A 14,856-nucleotide genomic window follows, 5' to 3' on the forward strand; every position below is an offset into this window, starting at 1 on the left:
ATGGCACGATCTTGGCTCAATGCAACCTCTGCCTCCTGGATTCAAGCAATTCTCCTGCCTCAGCCTCCTGAGTAGCTGGGATTACAGGCGCCTGCCACCACGCCTGGCTAATTTTTGTATTTTTAGTAGAGACAGGGTTTCAGCATGTTGGCCAGGCTGCTCTTGAACTCCACCTCAGGTGATCCGCCCACCTCGGCCTCCCAAAGTGCTGGGATTACAGGCGTGAGCCACCGCGCCTGGCGTTAAGATGTCTTTTTATGCTCTGGATACTGGCCCCTTTGTCTGTGGCTTGCCTTTTCATTTTCAAAAATGATGTTTTTTAATGCACAGAAATTCTTAATTTTAATGTGGTTAAAATTATCAATCTTTTTCTTTATACATGATGTTTTTAGTGAGCTGCTTAAGTTACTTTATATTAACCTCATGAAAATATCCTTCTATATTGTCTCTTGGGCCTTTCATTATTTTGCCTTTAACTTTTGATTATGAATCCTCCTGGAACTTGATTTTTGTGTGTATAATGTGAAGTAGGGGTTGTTTCATTTGTTTTTATATGGTACCGTCTGTGCCAATACCACTTATTGAAAAGACTGTTCCCTGTTACTCCACTGCTTTGTCCTTCCTAAAAAAAAAAAAAAAATTATTTTGGAAACTTTAAACATATGTAAAAGTAAACAGAAGAGTGAAATGAATCCTTGTGTACCAGTCACCTCACTTCAGTACTTATCAAATAATGGCCAGTCTTTACCCTTACCCGTTCCTCTTTCCCATAATATTTTGAAGGATATCCTGACACAATTTCATCTCTAAATATTACAATGTGAATCTCTCTAACATAAGGGCATATTTAAACATAACCTCAATACCATTATCACACCTAAAATATCCAACAATTCCTTGATATCAGCAAAATCCAGTGTTTAAATCTCCAGTTGTCTCATAAACTTTTAATAATTTATTTAAATCAGGTTCAAAACGAAGTCCACATATTGTACTTATTTATTCGTTTATTTATTTATTTAGAGACAGGGTCTCATTCTGTCACCCAGGCTGGAGTGCATTGGCGCAATCACAATCAATGCAGCCTTGACCTCCCAGACTCAAGTGATCCTCTCAGATCAGCCTCCCAAGTAGCTGGGACTACAAGTGTGTACCACACGCCCAGCTAATTTTTAAATTTTGTGTATAGACAGGGTCTCACTGTGTTGCCAGGGCTGGTCTCCAACTCCTGGGCTGAAGAGTTCCTCCTGCCTCGACTTTCCAAAGTTCTGGGATTACAGGTGTGAGCCATTGTGCCTGGCCCCACACATTGTATTTAGTTGATATGTTTTTAGTCTCTTTTAATCTATTGGTATGCATGTCATCATTCTTCTATTTGCAATTTATTTTTTGTTGTGTTGATTGGCTAACTTTTAAATGGGCTAAAACTTTGAGTAAATTTTGTTTAAAACTATTCTCATTCCTGTATTTGTCTGTGAATGTCTCTGGTTGAACTTGCCTGGCTCCTTTATTTCATAGGTGCTGATAGTTGATCTCTGTGCAGACAAGTTCTTACAGGAGGTGAGTGCCAAAGGAGGTAATTACTAATGTTTTAGGATAAATGTCTACTGTAGATAATTGGACAGACAATATGTGAAAGTACTTAGAGAATATGACTCAGGCAAAACTTTAGTTCCTACACATACTTGAGTTGACACCATGGCCAATCAAGCAAGGTCGACCTGAAAAATTTGGTTTCAGTTTATAGCTGCCTATCCCAAAGGAAGGAGGAAACATAAATGTGTCATTCTCAAAAGAGGTAAAACCACCCTTCAACTCCAGGTGGGTCGACACATAAGCCTCTAATTTAATTACATTTTAAAAGCATTTATTAAGCACTGATTGTTTCTAGATACTCTGTTAGAATGTAAAAATGAGTAAGACACAGTTTGAACCCTTAGGTCTTACAGACTAATGCGGAGAAACAGACATACATAAAGTTTTAGAAATTGTATGATAGAAATTTGTACAAGGTACAGTCGGAGCAAGAATGAAGTGACCATTTATTCTTAATACTGAAGTGGAAAGGAAGAGTTCAAAAGCCTTCTTAGATCAGCCCTCCAGATATAACCTGTGTGTTGGAGTGTGAGCTCTGAAACACAGGGTGAAAAGAAGAGTGTTTCCCAGGACATTTTCAGAATCGATTAGCTCATCACGTTTGAAATACAGTTTATTTGTGGATGATCTTCATAATATAATAGAAGACTTGTAGATGAGAGAGATCTGGTGGAAAAGTGCCAGAAAATTTTATAAAGTATATTGTTTATTTGTTTAATATAGTTAAAATATATACACCATAAACATGAAAGATTCTTCATGTAGGGAAGGAGACTTCAGACTGACTCTTTAGCCAAAATATATAAAGTCACTTGTGGAATTTTGGAGAAATAACTAGGGCATATTTGAGACTTAATCCCTCAAATCTCCTACAAAGAAAAATCTCCATTTTTTTTCTTAAGGTATCTGATGAGGATGAAATTCTACCACCAAAACTTCAAGCTGCCCTGATGCAGATTTTGGAAGAACGAAATGAAATCTTGACTCAGGAGCAGAATTTTTCACAAGGTATGAGACAAGTGAGCCAAGGACTTAAGGATTAAGGTAGTAAATATTTACTGAATGCCCAGCACTATGTTAAAGGATATACCAAAGTAGCATTAGATTGCCTGCGCCTTGAAAATCTTATAATCAGCTTCCTTGCTTATCCTCAATATGCCAGGTCCTCTTCTATTTCAGGACCTTTGCACTTGCTCAGTTACATTTATAGAATGCTATTCCCGCAGATATCCACATGACTCCTGCCCTTTCTTCCTGTAGGTCCATGCTCACGTCACCTTCTCACTGAGGCCTTTACTGACTGTCCTATTTTAAATTGTACCCATTCCCCTAGTGATCCTTATCCTCTTCCCCTTGCTTTAATTTTCTTCAAGGCTCTTAGCACTATTTCATATGCTACAGCGTAAGTTCTGTGAGAACAGTGGCTTTATTTTGTTCTCTATCTCCAGTACTTTAAACAGTATTCAGTAAGTAGGTACTCAATAAATACTTGTTAAATAAATGGGCAAATAATATTTATTGGGTGCTTACACTGTATCAGGCATTATGCTAAGCACTTAACATACATTTTGTTTTATCTTTATGAAGCAGGTATCATTATTTAATCCTCATTTTACAGATGAGAAAACTAAGGCTATGTACTGACAAGGAATATTAGGGAAGGAGCAGGGCTTTTTTTGTTTGTTTTGGGTTTTTTTCTTTTTTTGTTTTTTGTTTCTTGCTGTGTCACCCAGGCTGGAGTGCAGTGATGCAATTATAGCTCACCACAGCCTCAACCTCCTGGGCTCAAGCAAGTCTCCTGCCTCAACTGGGACTACAGGCATGCACCACCACACCTAGCTAATCTTTTTATTTTTTGTAGAGACAGGGTCTCACCATGTTGCCTAGGTTGATTTTAAACTCCTGGTCTCAAGCAATCCTCCCGCCTTAGCCTCACAAAGCACTGGGATTACAGTTGTGAGCCACCACACCTGGCCTAGAAGGAGCAGATTTAGAGGAGTAATAAAAAGTTTAGTTTTGGATGTTACAGTTTGAGATACCTATTAGAAGTTTAATACTTAAGCAGACATCCAACTAGAAATGTTTTAGAAGAAAGATTTGGGCTAAATGCAAACATTTAGAAATTGCTGTTATAAAGCTGTGGGACCAGATGAGATGATCGTATAGAGTGAGTATTGTTAGAAAATAACAAAGGTTTAAGGATTGAGCCCTCTGTTGGTTGTAAATGGCGTGGTTAGATTTCCAACACTTGGAGGTTGGAAGGAGGAGAACTATCCAGCAAGGGAGACTAAGAGGAGCAGCCAGTAAAGGAGAAAAACCAGGAAAGTATGTGTGTAAACTGCCAGGAGTGTGGGCAGGTACAGTGGCTCACACCTGTAATCCCAGCACTTTGGGAGGCCAAGGCAGGAGATTGCTTCAACCTAGGAATTCCAAACTAGCCTGGGCAACATAATGAGACCTCATCTCTACAAAAAGTGAAAAGAAAAATAAAAAACAAACAGGAGTGTGACATTGCAGAAGTTGAGCAAATAGAATACTTCATGAAAAGAAGAGTAATCAGTTATGCCTACAGCTGCAAAGAGACCAAGTATGGTGGGACTAAGATTTGACCAGTGGATTTGACAGTATGAAGACCTTGATAACAGCAGATTCAGTGGAATGAGGGGAAGAAAGTGAGATGGGAGAGGGTTCAAGAGAGAATTAGAATTCCATTCAGCCGATTGATTGTAAAATTTATTATTTATTATTTTTATTTTTATTTTTGAGACAGGGTCTTGCTTTGTTACCCAGGTTGGAGTGCAGTGGTGCAATCATGGTTCACTGCAGCTTTGACCTCCTGAGCACGAGCAATCCTCCCACCTCAGCCCACCATGTAGCTGGGCCAACAGGTGTGCACCATCACACCTGGCTAGTTTTTTGTATTTTTTGTAGAGACAGGGTTTCACGATGTTGCCCAGGCTGATTTTGAACTCCTGAGCTCAAGCAATTCACCCACCTTGGCCTCCCAAAGCCGTGAGATTACATGGGTGAGCCATTGCGCCCAACCATAAAATTTAATTGGATGTAAAAAGGGCCAGGAACAGCCAAGGCACTCAAAAAAGAACAAGGTTGGAAGGCTTGCACTACTAGACATCAAAATTTATTATAAAGATAGTAATTAAGATAGTTTGGTTTTGGTGCAGAAATAGAGCAACAGAAGGAATACAGAGTGCGTATGCATAAGGAAACTTGATTTGTGTCAGTGCCAGCGTTGTGTATCAGTGGAAAAAGGATGGATCATTTAATGATCCATGGGCTGGGCACGGTGGCTCGTACCTGTAATCCCAGTACTTTGGGAGGCGGAGGTGGGCAGATCACTTGAGGTCAGCAGTTTGAGACCAGCCTGGCCAACATGGTGAAACCCCGTCTCTACTAAAAATACAAAAATTAGCCAGGTGTGGTGGTGCACACCTTTAATCCCAGCTACTCAGTATGCTGAGGCAGGAGAATCACTTGAACCCGGGAGGTGGAGGTTGCAGTGGGCCAAGATTGTGCCACTGCACTCCTGCCTGGGTGAGAGAGTAAGACCCCGTCTAAAATAATAATAATAAATAGGACAATTGGTCTTCTATATGAAAAGAAATGAATATGGATGTACACCTCATACTATACAGAAAATTAATTCCAGTGAATTTAAAGACTTAAATGTTAAAAGCAAAGCTTTTGAAAATATTTTTGAAAGAATAGAAGAAAATTATTTATGTCAATAACACAGTGGTGGGGTTCTTAAAAACATGGCACAAAGAGCAGAGACCATAAAGGAAAAGATAGGTTAATTTGACTGTGTTAATCTTTAAATTTTCTTTTCATCAAGGGACACCATGGAAAAGAGATCTTAAAAACTAGTTACAGACTAGGTGAAGACATCTTCAACATATGTAGCTACCAAATGAATAGTGTCTAGAATTAATTTTTTTAAAAAACACCTGCAAATCAGTAAGAAAAAGATAAACAATCCAATAGAAAAATGAGAAAAAGACAGGAACAAACATTCAAAAAAGAAGAAACATGATAAGCATATAAGTAATTGAAGAGACATGCAACCTCACTACATCATTTACATTCAGGGAAGTGTAAATGTAAGCCACAGTGCAATACCATTTTTTATACCCACCGTATTCACAAAAACTAAAAAATCTGTCCAGGCACTGTGATTCATACCTGTAATCCTAGCACTTTGGGAGGTCAAGGTGGGAGAATCACTTGAGCCCGGGAGTTCAAGACCAGCCTGTGTAACATAGCAAGACCCTGTTTCTACAAAAATAATTAAAACATTAGCCAGGAGTGTTGATGTGTGCCTGTAGTCCCAGCTACTCAGGAGGCTAGGGTGGAAGGATCACTTGAGCCTGGGAATTTGAGGCTGCAGTGAGCTGTGATGGTGCCACTTGCACTCGAGCCTGGGCAATAGAGCAAGACCCTGTCTCAAAAAAAAAAATTTAAGTCTGACAATATCAAGTGTTGGTAAGAGTGTGTCAAGTAGTTCAACCACTTTGAAGTTGGCATTATCTAGTAATATTAAAGGTGGACATATCCTGCAACCCAACAATGTAGTTTGTAGATAGATACATACCCTAGTGAATCTCTTGTACATGATCACTGGGAAACAAGTTCATTAGTTTTCATAGTGCCAGTATATGTGATAGCAAAAACTAAAAACAATGTGAATATCCATTTTCAGGAGAATAAAGCTTTAATAATGAATTTTTTTTGAGATAAGGTTTTATTTTGTCAACCAGGCTGGAGTGCAAGTGGTGTGATCATGGCCCACTGCAGCCTTGACCCCCTATGCTCAAGCAATCCTCTGTCCTCAGCCTCCTGAATAACTGGGACCACAGGCCTGTGCCACCACACTCAGCTAATTCTTAAATTTTTTGTAGAGATGGAATCTATGTTGCCCAGCCTGGTCCTAAGCTCCTGGGCTCAGGTGAGCTGCCTGCCTCAGTCTCCTAAGTGTTGGGATTACAGGCATGAGCCATTTTAGCTGCACCCAGTTAAAAATGATTCTTAAAAACATATATTGAATAAAACAGTAAGTTGAAGAAGACTACAATATTTTGTATACCGTTCAAAGACATACAAAACCTAATAATATGCTATTGGGGTTTTATATGTGTATAGTGAAACTATAATGCAGAGCAAGGGAATAATAAATCCAAAATTCCATGGTCACTCTATTGGAAAGTAGGAGAAGAATGCCATTAGAGAGAGTCACACAGGAAACTTCAAAGATATTAGTAATGTTCTGTTTGTAAGCTTTGTTTGTGGTAGAGAATTTATTCATTTCATTGTTGATCTTATAAAATACTCATACATATCAAAGAATATGTAAAGTATATACATTAAAAAGGAAAGAATAAAGAAATTATAGAAAAACATAATTTTTAAAAGAAAGAAAATAAGACATAACAGTGAGGCAAAAGTGTTGAAGATAAATGCAGTGTTGGGGCTGGGTGTGGTGGCTCATACCTGTGATCTCAAGCACTTTGGGAGGTCAAGGCAGGATAAGTTCAATACCAGCCTGAGCAACATAGCAAGACCCCATCTCTACAAAAAAAAAAAATTAATTAAAAAAAAGAAAGATAAATGCAGTGATGGACACGGATTCTCAGCTGCAGAAGGAAAGAGATGAGAAGGAAGGGAGTTGGACAAAATATAGCAAAACCCTAGATTAGAGTCAAAGTGTAATTCAGAAAGAGACCTTGGAAATCACCTGGTCAGCCCTGCTGGCTGCCCAGATGTGGACAGGCCAACTGAGAAAAGTGAGCCACCCACTATTATGCAACTGCTTTATGGTAGAACTCTGACTAAACTTAGGTCCCTGATTCCCATCCTGAGTGGATCCCTGGGAAAAGAGCAACAGACAGTGTGAAGGGTCGGGGGGGGAAGACTATTTGGATATGGAAGAAAAAGAGGGAGTGTAAGTTGAATCTGAAGTTTGAGCCTGGAACCTGGAAGGCAATATAATGTAGTGTATTATAGGGATTAAAAATCACCTGACTTGTGAGTCCAGCATCTTCACTTACTAGATAGGATGACCCTAGAGAATTTATTTAATCATTTGGCATCTCAGTTTCCTCTGTAAAAGAAAAAAATAATAATAGATTATTATGTTTGTAAAAGCACTTAATACAGTGCAACTTCAGCCCTCAAATCACTATTTTTATGGAATAATTATAGTGTAGTATGAAATGGCAATGTCACCGAGGCATGGTGGCTCACATCTGTAATCCCAGCATTTTGGAATGCTGAGGTGGGAGAACTGCTTGAGCCCAGGAGTTTGAGACCAGCGCCTGGGCAGCATAGCAAGACCCTGTCTGTATTTTAGGAAAAAAAAAATCTTTATTTAAAAAAATGGGACTATTGAGAGGGAAACTGATTTGGTGGGGAAATATAATGAATTCGGCTTTAGATATGTATTGTTTGTTTAATTGATTCATAGTCCAAGTTCCAAAAAGAACCTGATATAGTGACCTTTAGACAGATGGAACTTATGTGCTAATGGGACAGCCAAATGATAACCACCCATAGGTAGCCTGAAAATGTAGAAGGTGAGATCACAGGGCTGGAAAACTAAGGTTTGGAATTACAGTATTATCATAGCCAGCTCTATCTCTGTGCCAATTAGCCCTTTAAGGAAGGGAGTGTTGAAGAAGAGTGTCTGAGCACCATGCTCAGGAAGAGAAAGAAAGGACAAGAGAAAAATAACTGCTTTGTCATCAAGTCAGGAAGGGAACCAGGAAATCAGAAGAGCATAGAGTTGTAGGGGACAAAAGAACTGAGGAGGTAGTCAGCACAAATGCAACATGGAGCTTAAAGGAGATAAAAATAGAAGAGCAGATTAAATTTGGCTGGCTCTCACCAGTGGCCTTTGAAAGAGCAGTTACCATGAAATCAACAGATGTGCAGGCCAGTTTGCAAGATGTAGAAGGAGTATGTATGGAAAGAAAATGAAGGTAAGGGTAGAATCTATTAGCCTTTTCTAGGTCATGGAGAAAGAAAGTGAAGAATGAACACTCCTAGATTTATTCTCAGTCCTTTGATCTATAACTTCTTAGGCATGACTTCCATAACCAGAGCCAGTGTTTACAGATACAGATAACTGAGGAGATTTTTTCTTTTTTTTTTCATGTTGCAGCAGATGTGACACTCAACTCTCTGGTGTCTGAAGCATTTGTCAGATTTTTTGTGGAGTTGGTAGGACATTATTCTTTGAACATGACTGTCACGGAGCGTGGGGAGCGTGTTTTCCAAAGGGAACCATTCCGTAAGTCTCACACCTCCCGAAGTGTACGCCACTTCCTGGATCTCTTCATGGAGACTCAGATGTTTGCAGGATTCATCCAGGACCGAGAGCTCCGGAAAAGTGGAGTTAAAGGTCGGTTTCATTATTAAGTTCTCCCTCTCTATTTAGTGAATACCTTGAAAGATTTTACTATATTATGAATAAAAAGTATTGTAAAGCAACAAGGACTCAAAATCCGAGTTGTTTATTATAAGAATTGTTTATTTTGTAATATTGTTTTAGCCCTGGAAATAATACACTGGTAATGAGCACAGAGTTTTATGTAATTCCCAGTCTGGAGTGTTAGACAGTTTCACCAACATGAGTTTTTCCTTGTAGGTTTGTTTGAGGTCCGGGCCATCCAGTATTTGGAAACAATTCCTGAGTCAGAGCCCAGTGGGATGAATAGAATTTTGCGGAGTCTTGGTAAGTTGCTGTGTTTTCTTGTTAGATAAATGTTGCTGAAGACCAGGCGCAGTGGCTCATACCTGTAATTCTAGCACTTTACGAGGTCAAGTAAGGAGGTTTGCTTCAGGCCAGGAGTTTGAGACCAGCATGGGCAACATAGTGAGACCCCATCTGTACACAAAATTTTAAAATTAGCTGGACATGGCTTGGCATGGTGGCTCACGCCTGTAATCCCAGCACTTTGGGAGGCTGAGGCAGGTTGATCACCTGAGGTTAGGAGTTCGAGACTAGCTAGCCTGTCCAACATGGTGAAACCCTGTCTCAACTAAAAATACAAACATTAGCATGGCTTAGTGGCAGGCACCTGTAATGCCAGCTACTTGGGAGGCTGAGGCAGGTGAATTGCTTGAACCCAGGAGACAAAGGTTATAGTGAGCAGAGATCACACCGTTGCACTGCAGCCTGGGCGACAAGAGCAAAACTCTCTCTCAAAAAAAAAAAAAAAAAAAGTAGGCATGCTGGCACATGCCTGTAGTTCTAGCTACATAGGAGGTTGAGGCCTGAGGGGGACTGCTGGAACCTGGGAGTTTGAGGCCTCAGTAAGATGATCTTGCCACAGACAACAGAGTGAGATTCTTGTCTCTGAAAAAAATAAATAAAAATTTAAAAAATAATAAATAAAAAATAAATAAATAAAAATAAAAAATAAATGTGGCTGAAAAAGCTTTGCAGTAAGTGGGCCTCATCACAAAAGCTTTATAATCAGATCAGTAATATAGCCTTAAATAGGCTGACCATAAACCATGATGCTAGTTTCAAAGTGTTCTTGAGAAAAAGAAGCATTTTTCTCAAAATTTGGGATCCCTCATCAGAGTAGTCTGTGGGGCCATTTCCCAGAGATGAACCTCTCTGATAGAAGTTTATTTATTTCATGATATGTTTGTATATCATGATTATTAATCTTTTCTAGGACACATTCCTTGGAGAAATCTTATAAAAACTGTGGTCCTTTTTCCCAGAAAAATGTATTTACAGCATATAAATAAATTTTGCGTATAATTTTAGGCTGCTCATGTAACCCATGAAGTCTATCCTTGGTACTCCAGATTAAAAACACCTGGTTTAGAGGGACTTCTGAGGCAAAAGAGGATTTCTTACAAGTCTCTAATTTTCTACTTCATAAACACATTTATGATTTTTCAATAATAGTTCATTATCTAGTATAAGAGAACAGGGGTGTGGCTAGCCTAAAATTATGAATAACCTATATTCTATGATATTTATATTTTGCCTTTGAAATATATGCCCCCTAATTAGGCCCTGTCCTTCACTAGTTGACAGACCATGGACATATTAGGCCTTAGGCTGTTATTTCATCTTTATACTATGGGGTTAGATTAGATCAGTGGTTCCCAGCTCTGACTACATTTTATAATCTCCAGAGAACTTTAAAAAATTTTCCCCTGGGCTCCAGGAAATCTCTGGGGAGAAGCCAGGTGATTTTAACCCATAGTCAAGGTTGAAAACCACCAGATTACATGATGTCTGAGTTCTTTTTGACCTCTGCAATTAATTAGACACATGGGGTTTGGGGTTCGTTTTTGTTTTGGTTTTGGTGGTTAAACACATCAACTGAGTTTGAGATGTCAGCTTAACTCTTGGGCTGTTCTGAATGACTGACCAGTTAACCCCTTGCCTCAAATAATGTACAATAAATAAAAATGAATTGAGAGTTCACTGTCCTTTTCTTTCCCTTTAGGAAGTAAAATGAAATTTCTGCAGAAGAAATGAAACCTCTGATTGTCTCCATCCTGAATATACAATAGAAAGTGCCAAAGAAAATATTTTTCCAAGGGTCAGGATCCCATGAAGTATTCTACAAAATTCTTGAAATTTTAAAAGGTTAAAGAGCGAGTCAGGCTGTCGGAGGAGGATTCTCCTGTTGCTGCTGTAGTAATTACTGGAGAATTGTTGGGAATGGTCTGGAACCAATGCCATCTTTACTCTGTCTCCATTTTTTTTTTTTTATAGCAGCCTTTTCTATGTAATTCTTGGGCTCATTCTCTGTTTTGTGCTTCATCTATGAAAGTAGTTGTCTTTCACAAGGAAAAGCCTTGTTGTTACATTTTTAAAAATAGCTCAAAGATGAGAATAAGGAGAGAAATGCTGAGTTTAACATAGTAGAGAGACACGATGGAAATGGAGAACACTGGCCTTATACGCGTAATTCTCATCACTGAACTATCATGGCAGCTTTAAATCCATGGGCTGTTTGACCTGGGCAAAGGAATAGACTCATCACATATCTCCATTATTTTGTCTTATATTGTATCTAGGGGAATCTCAGGAGGAAGCCCTACTTGTAATATTATAAAGTACTGTTATTAAGTACCTTATAAAATTAGACATCTTGCAACTCCTCCTCCAAATTGTGTAGCATTTGAGTAGCTTGCTTGTCCCTCACATGTCAACATTAAACTTTGTGGAGGCTGGATCCAGTGGCTCACGCTTGTAATCTCCACCACTTTGGGAGACTAAGGCAGGAGTTTGAGGGTAGGAGTTTGAGACCAGCCTGGGCAATGTAGCAAGATCCTATCTCTACAAAAACATTTTAAAAATAAGTAAATAAATTTAAACTTTGTGGAATTATAACTATTATGAAAATGTCCTCTCAAGGGCATGGGAGCCACCTTTATTTTTTAGTGTCCACCATGTGCCATGCACTGTGGTATATGTATGCATATCATCTCAACCAATCCTTAAATCAACCTTATGAGATAGATATTTACATCTGCATTTTACTAATAAAGAAACTAAAGCTGGGTGCTGTTACTCACGTCTGTAATCCCAGCACTATGGGAGGCCAAGGCAGGTGGATCATTTGAGGTCAGGGGTTCGAGCCCAGCCTGGCCAACATGGTGAAACCCTCTACTAAAAATAAAATAAAAATAAAAATTAGCTGGGCGTGGTGGCAGGTGCCTGTAATCCCGGCTACTTGGGAGGCTGAGTCACGAGAATTGCTTGAGCCCAGGAGGTGGAGGTTGCAGTGAGCGGAGATCGCACCACTGCACTCCAGTCAGGGTGACAGAGTAAGACTCCATCTCAAAAAAAAAAGAAAAAAACACAAATTCAAAGAAGTTAAATAAGTTGCCCAAAGTTATACAACACAGAACTGAAGCCAGGACTTTTATGGACACAAAGTTGGTTAGTCCTCCAGATGGAAATTTCATCTCAGTAGGATTATATAGCTATTTATTTTATTAGTAAAAATTTTCTATTAAGTGTACCAGAGCCACTTTTCAGCTCTGAGGATAAGGGACTTTATATATATATGCCTAGATGAGACTCTTTTTACTGCCCTAGAAATGCTGAAATTTTTGCTCTAATTAAATTAGACTCAAAATATGAACATTCCTTGAACATATACCACTTAGTCATCCAGACCTTTAATATCTAAAGTAGTAGTAGTAGTGATTGGAAAGAGAAATTTTTCAGTGATGGTGCAATGTTTTGTGTGTGTGTGTGTGTGTGTGTGTGTGTGTGTGTGTGTGTGTGTGTGTTTTAAGACGGAGTTTCGCTCTTTTTGCCCAGGCTGGAGCGCAATGGCACGATCTCGGCTCACTGAGACCTCCGCCTCCTGGGTTCAAGCAATTCTCCTGCCTCAGCCTCCCGTGTAGCTGGAATTATAGGTGCCCACCACCACACCTGGCTAATTTTGTATTTTTTGTAGAGACGGGGTTTCACCATGTTGGCCAAGCTAGTCTCGAACTCCTGACCTCAGGTGATCTACCCACCTTGGCCTCCCAAAGTGCTGGGATTACAGGCATGAGTCAGTGCATCGGGCCTGTTTTTTTTTTGTTTTGTTTTGTTTTTTCAAATTAATGGGCAAATTCAAGTTCAGATGGTGCACTTTTCATTTATTAATGCTATAGCAAATGTCAGTTTGTTTTCTTCAGTTTCTGCTGATGGTTTCAACTGGCACAGAAAGTATTTATTCAGCCTTACAAAACTGTTAAGTTGTATTGTGATACAGTTTATTGACTTGCACAGTATTTCATTACAACCCATTCAGGTATGCATGAACCTGAAGCAGAACACCATTTAAGACTGGTGCTGTATAATATAATTCCTACAGATGTGGGTCCAGGGAATAGAACTGAGCCTTTTTTTAAATGTTAAGCAGGTTACCCTAATGGGGCTTCTACTAGACATCTCTCCATTTGGTCTCTTCTTACACTGCAACCCAGCGGGAACAGTTAATAATTGGATGTTTATAAAATGGGGGTAAAAGGGTTTACTATGATGGATCCTGGCTATCCCTTTAGGAGGAGACCTTTGCGCTTCAGGAATGCTGTCTTCATCTTTGCAGCCTGAAGCTGCTTCATTTCCTTAGGTCTGTTGTGTTTTGTTTCTGTAAAGTGTTATGAATTCTGGATATTTTTGTAAAAGAATCAAGATTTGTATAAAATGTTGTTTACAGATCTTTTAATGAATAAATACATAAAAACCCCACAGATCCCTTGGAGAATTCTTAAGATGTAAAGATCTTTTATGTCACTTAAATCTACAGCTAGCACATTTACCTAATGGTACTTAAGTAATAAGAATTAGTCTTAGATTGATCAGGCTTAATAATGGAGGTCAACATTTCGAGGCTCTTGGCAGACAAAGCCTGGGTCTAGACCGCACACTGGGCAGGGTATATAGTCTGACAACTTTATTTGGTCTTTAACTGCTTAATAAAAGGGAGGCTGCTTAGTCCAGGAGCCATGAAGAAGACAAAGTGCATGGGCAGCAGCTTGAATGGTTCGGAGACAGGAGTGCCATTCTATTACCGTTTAAGTCCTAAAGCCAAAATGGCAGGATTTTTAAGGAACTGAGGTTCCTTTTAATACTCAGACCATAAAGCTTCACAATTTTAATTGGAGACTGGCGCCCAATTCTAGAGCCTCTTTAAGAATTGTACTTATCCAATGCAAAGGTTTTCAGGGTGGCGAGGAGGGAGGATAGTCGGGGTACAGCAAGGAAGTAAAAGAGGAACGACCCGGGGTGCAGTGGCTTACGCCTGTATTCCCCACATTTTAGGAGGCCTAGGCGAGAGGACAGCTTGAGGCCAGCTTTGGCAACATAGGAAGGCTCCAACTCTACAAAAAAATTTTAAAATGGCCGGGCGCTGTGGCTTAAGCCTATAATCCCAGCACTTTGGGAGGCCGAGGCGGGCGGATCACGAGGTCAGGAGATCGAGATCATCCTGGCTAACACGGTGAAAATACAAAAAATACAAAAAATTAGCCGGGCATGGAGGCGGACGCCTTGTAGTCCCAGCTACTAGGAGGCTGAGGCAGGAGAATGGCGTGAACGCAGGAGGCGGAGCTTGCAGTGAGCCGAGATCGCGCCACTGCACTCCAGCCTGGGCGACAGAGTGAGACTCCGTCTCGGAAAAAAAAAAAAAAAAAAAAAAAAATTAAAAATTAGCCAGGCGTGGTGGTGTGCACCTCTAGGCCCAGCGGCTCAGGAGGCTGAGGTGGAAG

General features: G+C 39.7%; 1 protein-coding gene across 4 annotated transcripts in view; it reads left to right on the plus strand.

Moving 5' to 3' along the window:
* LOC105479150 (DENN domain containing 2C) overlaps positions 1–14,279 on the plus strand; it is an 88,544-nt gene extending 74,265 nt beyond the window's left edge. For 3 of the 4 annotated variants that reach the window (XM_011736987.3, XM_011736988.2, XM_011736989.2), the window contains 5 exons: positions 1,519–1,560; positions 2,499–2,604; positions 8,771–9,010; positions 9,257–9,343; positions 11,085–14,279. In XM_011736987.3, the coding sequence (XP_011735289.2) occupies positions 1,519–1,560; positions 2,499–2,604; positions 8,771–9,010; positions 9,257–9,343; positions 11,085–11,116 (507 nt within the window). In that variant the 3' untranslated portion in view covers positions 11,117–14,279. The remainder of the gene's footprint in view (positions 1–1,518; positions 1,561–2,498; positions 2,605–8,770; positions 9,011–9,256; positions 9,344–11,084) is intronic. The other variant, XM_011736990.2, reaches the window with a different exon arrangement.
* The last annotated feature ends 577 nt before the right edge of the window (positions 14,280–14,856 follow it).

The sequence above is a fragment of the Macaca nemestrina genome, chromosome 1, assembly GCF_043159975.1.
Source record: "Macaca nemestrina isolate mMacNem1 chromosome 1, mMacNem.hap1, whole genome shotgun sequence".
NCBI lineage: Eukaryota > Metazoa > Chordata > Mammalia > Primates > Cercopithecidae > Macaca > Macaca nemestrina.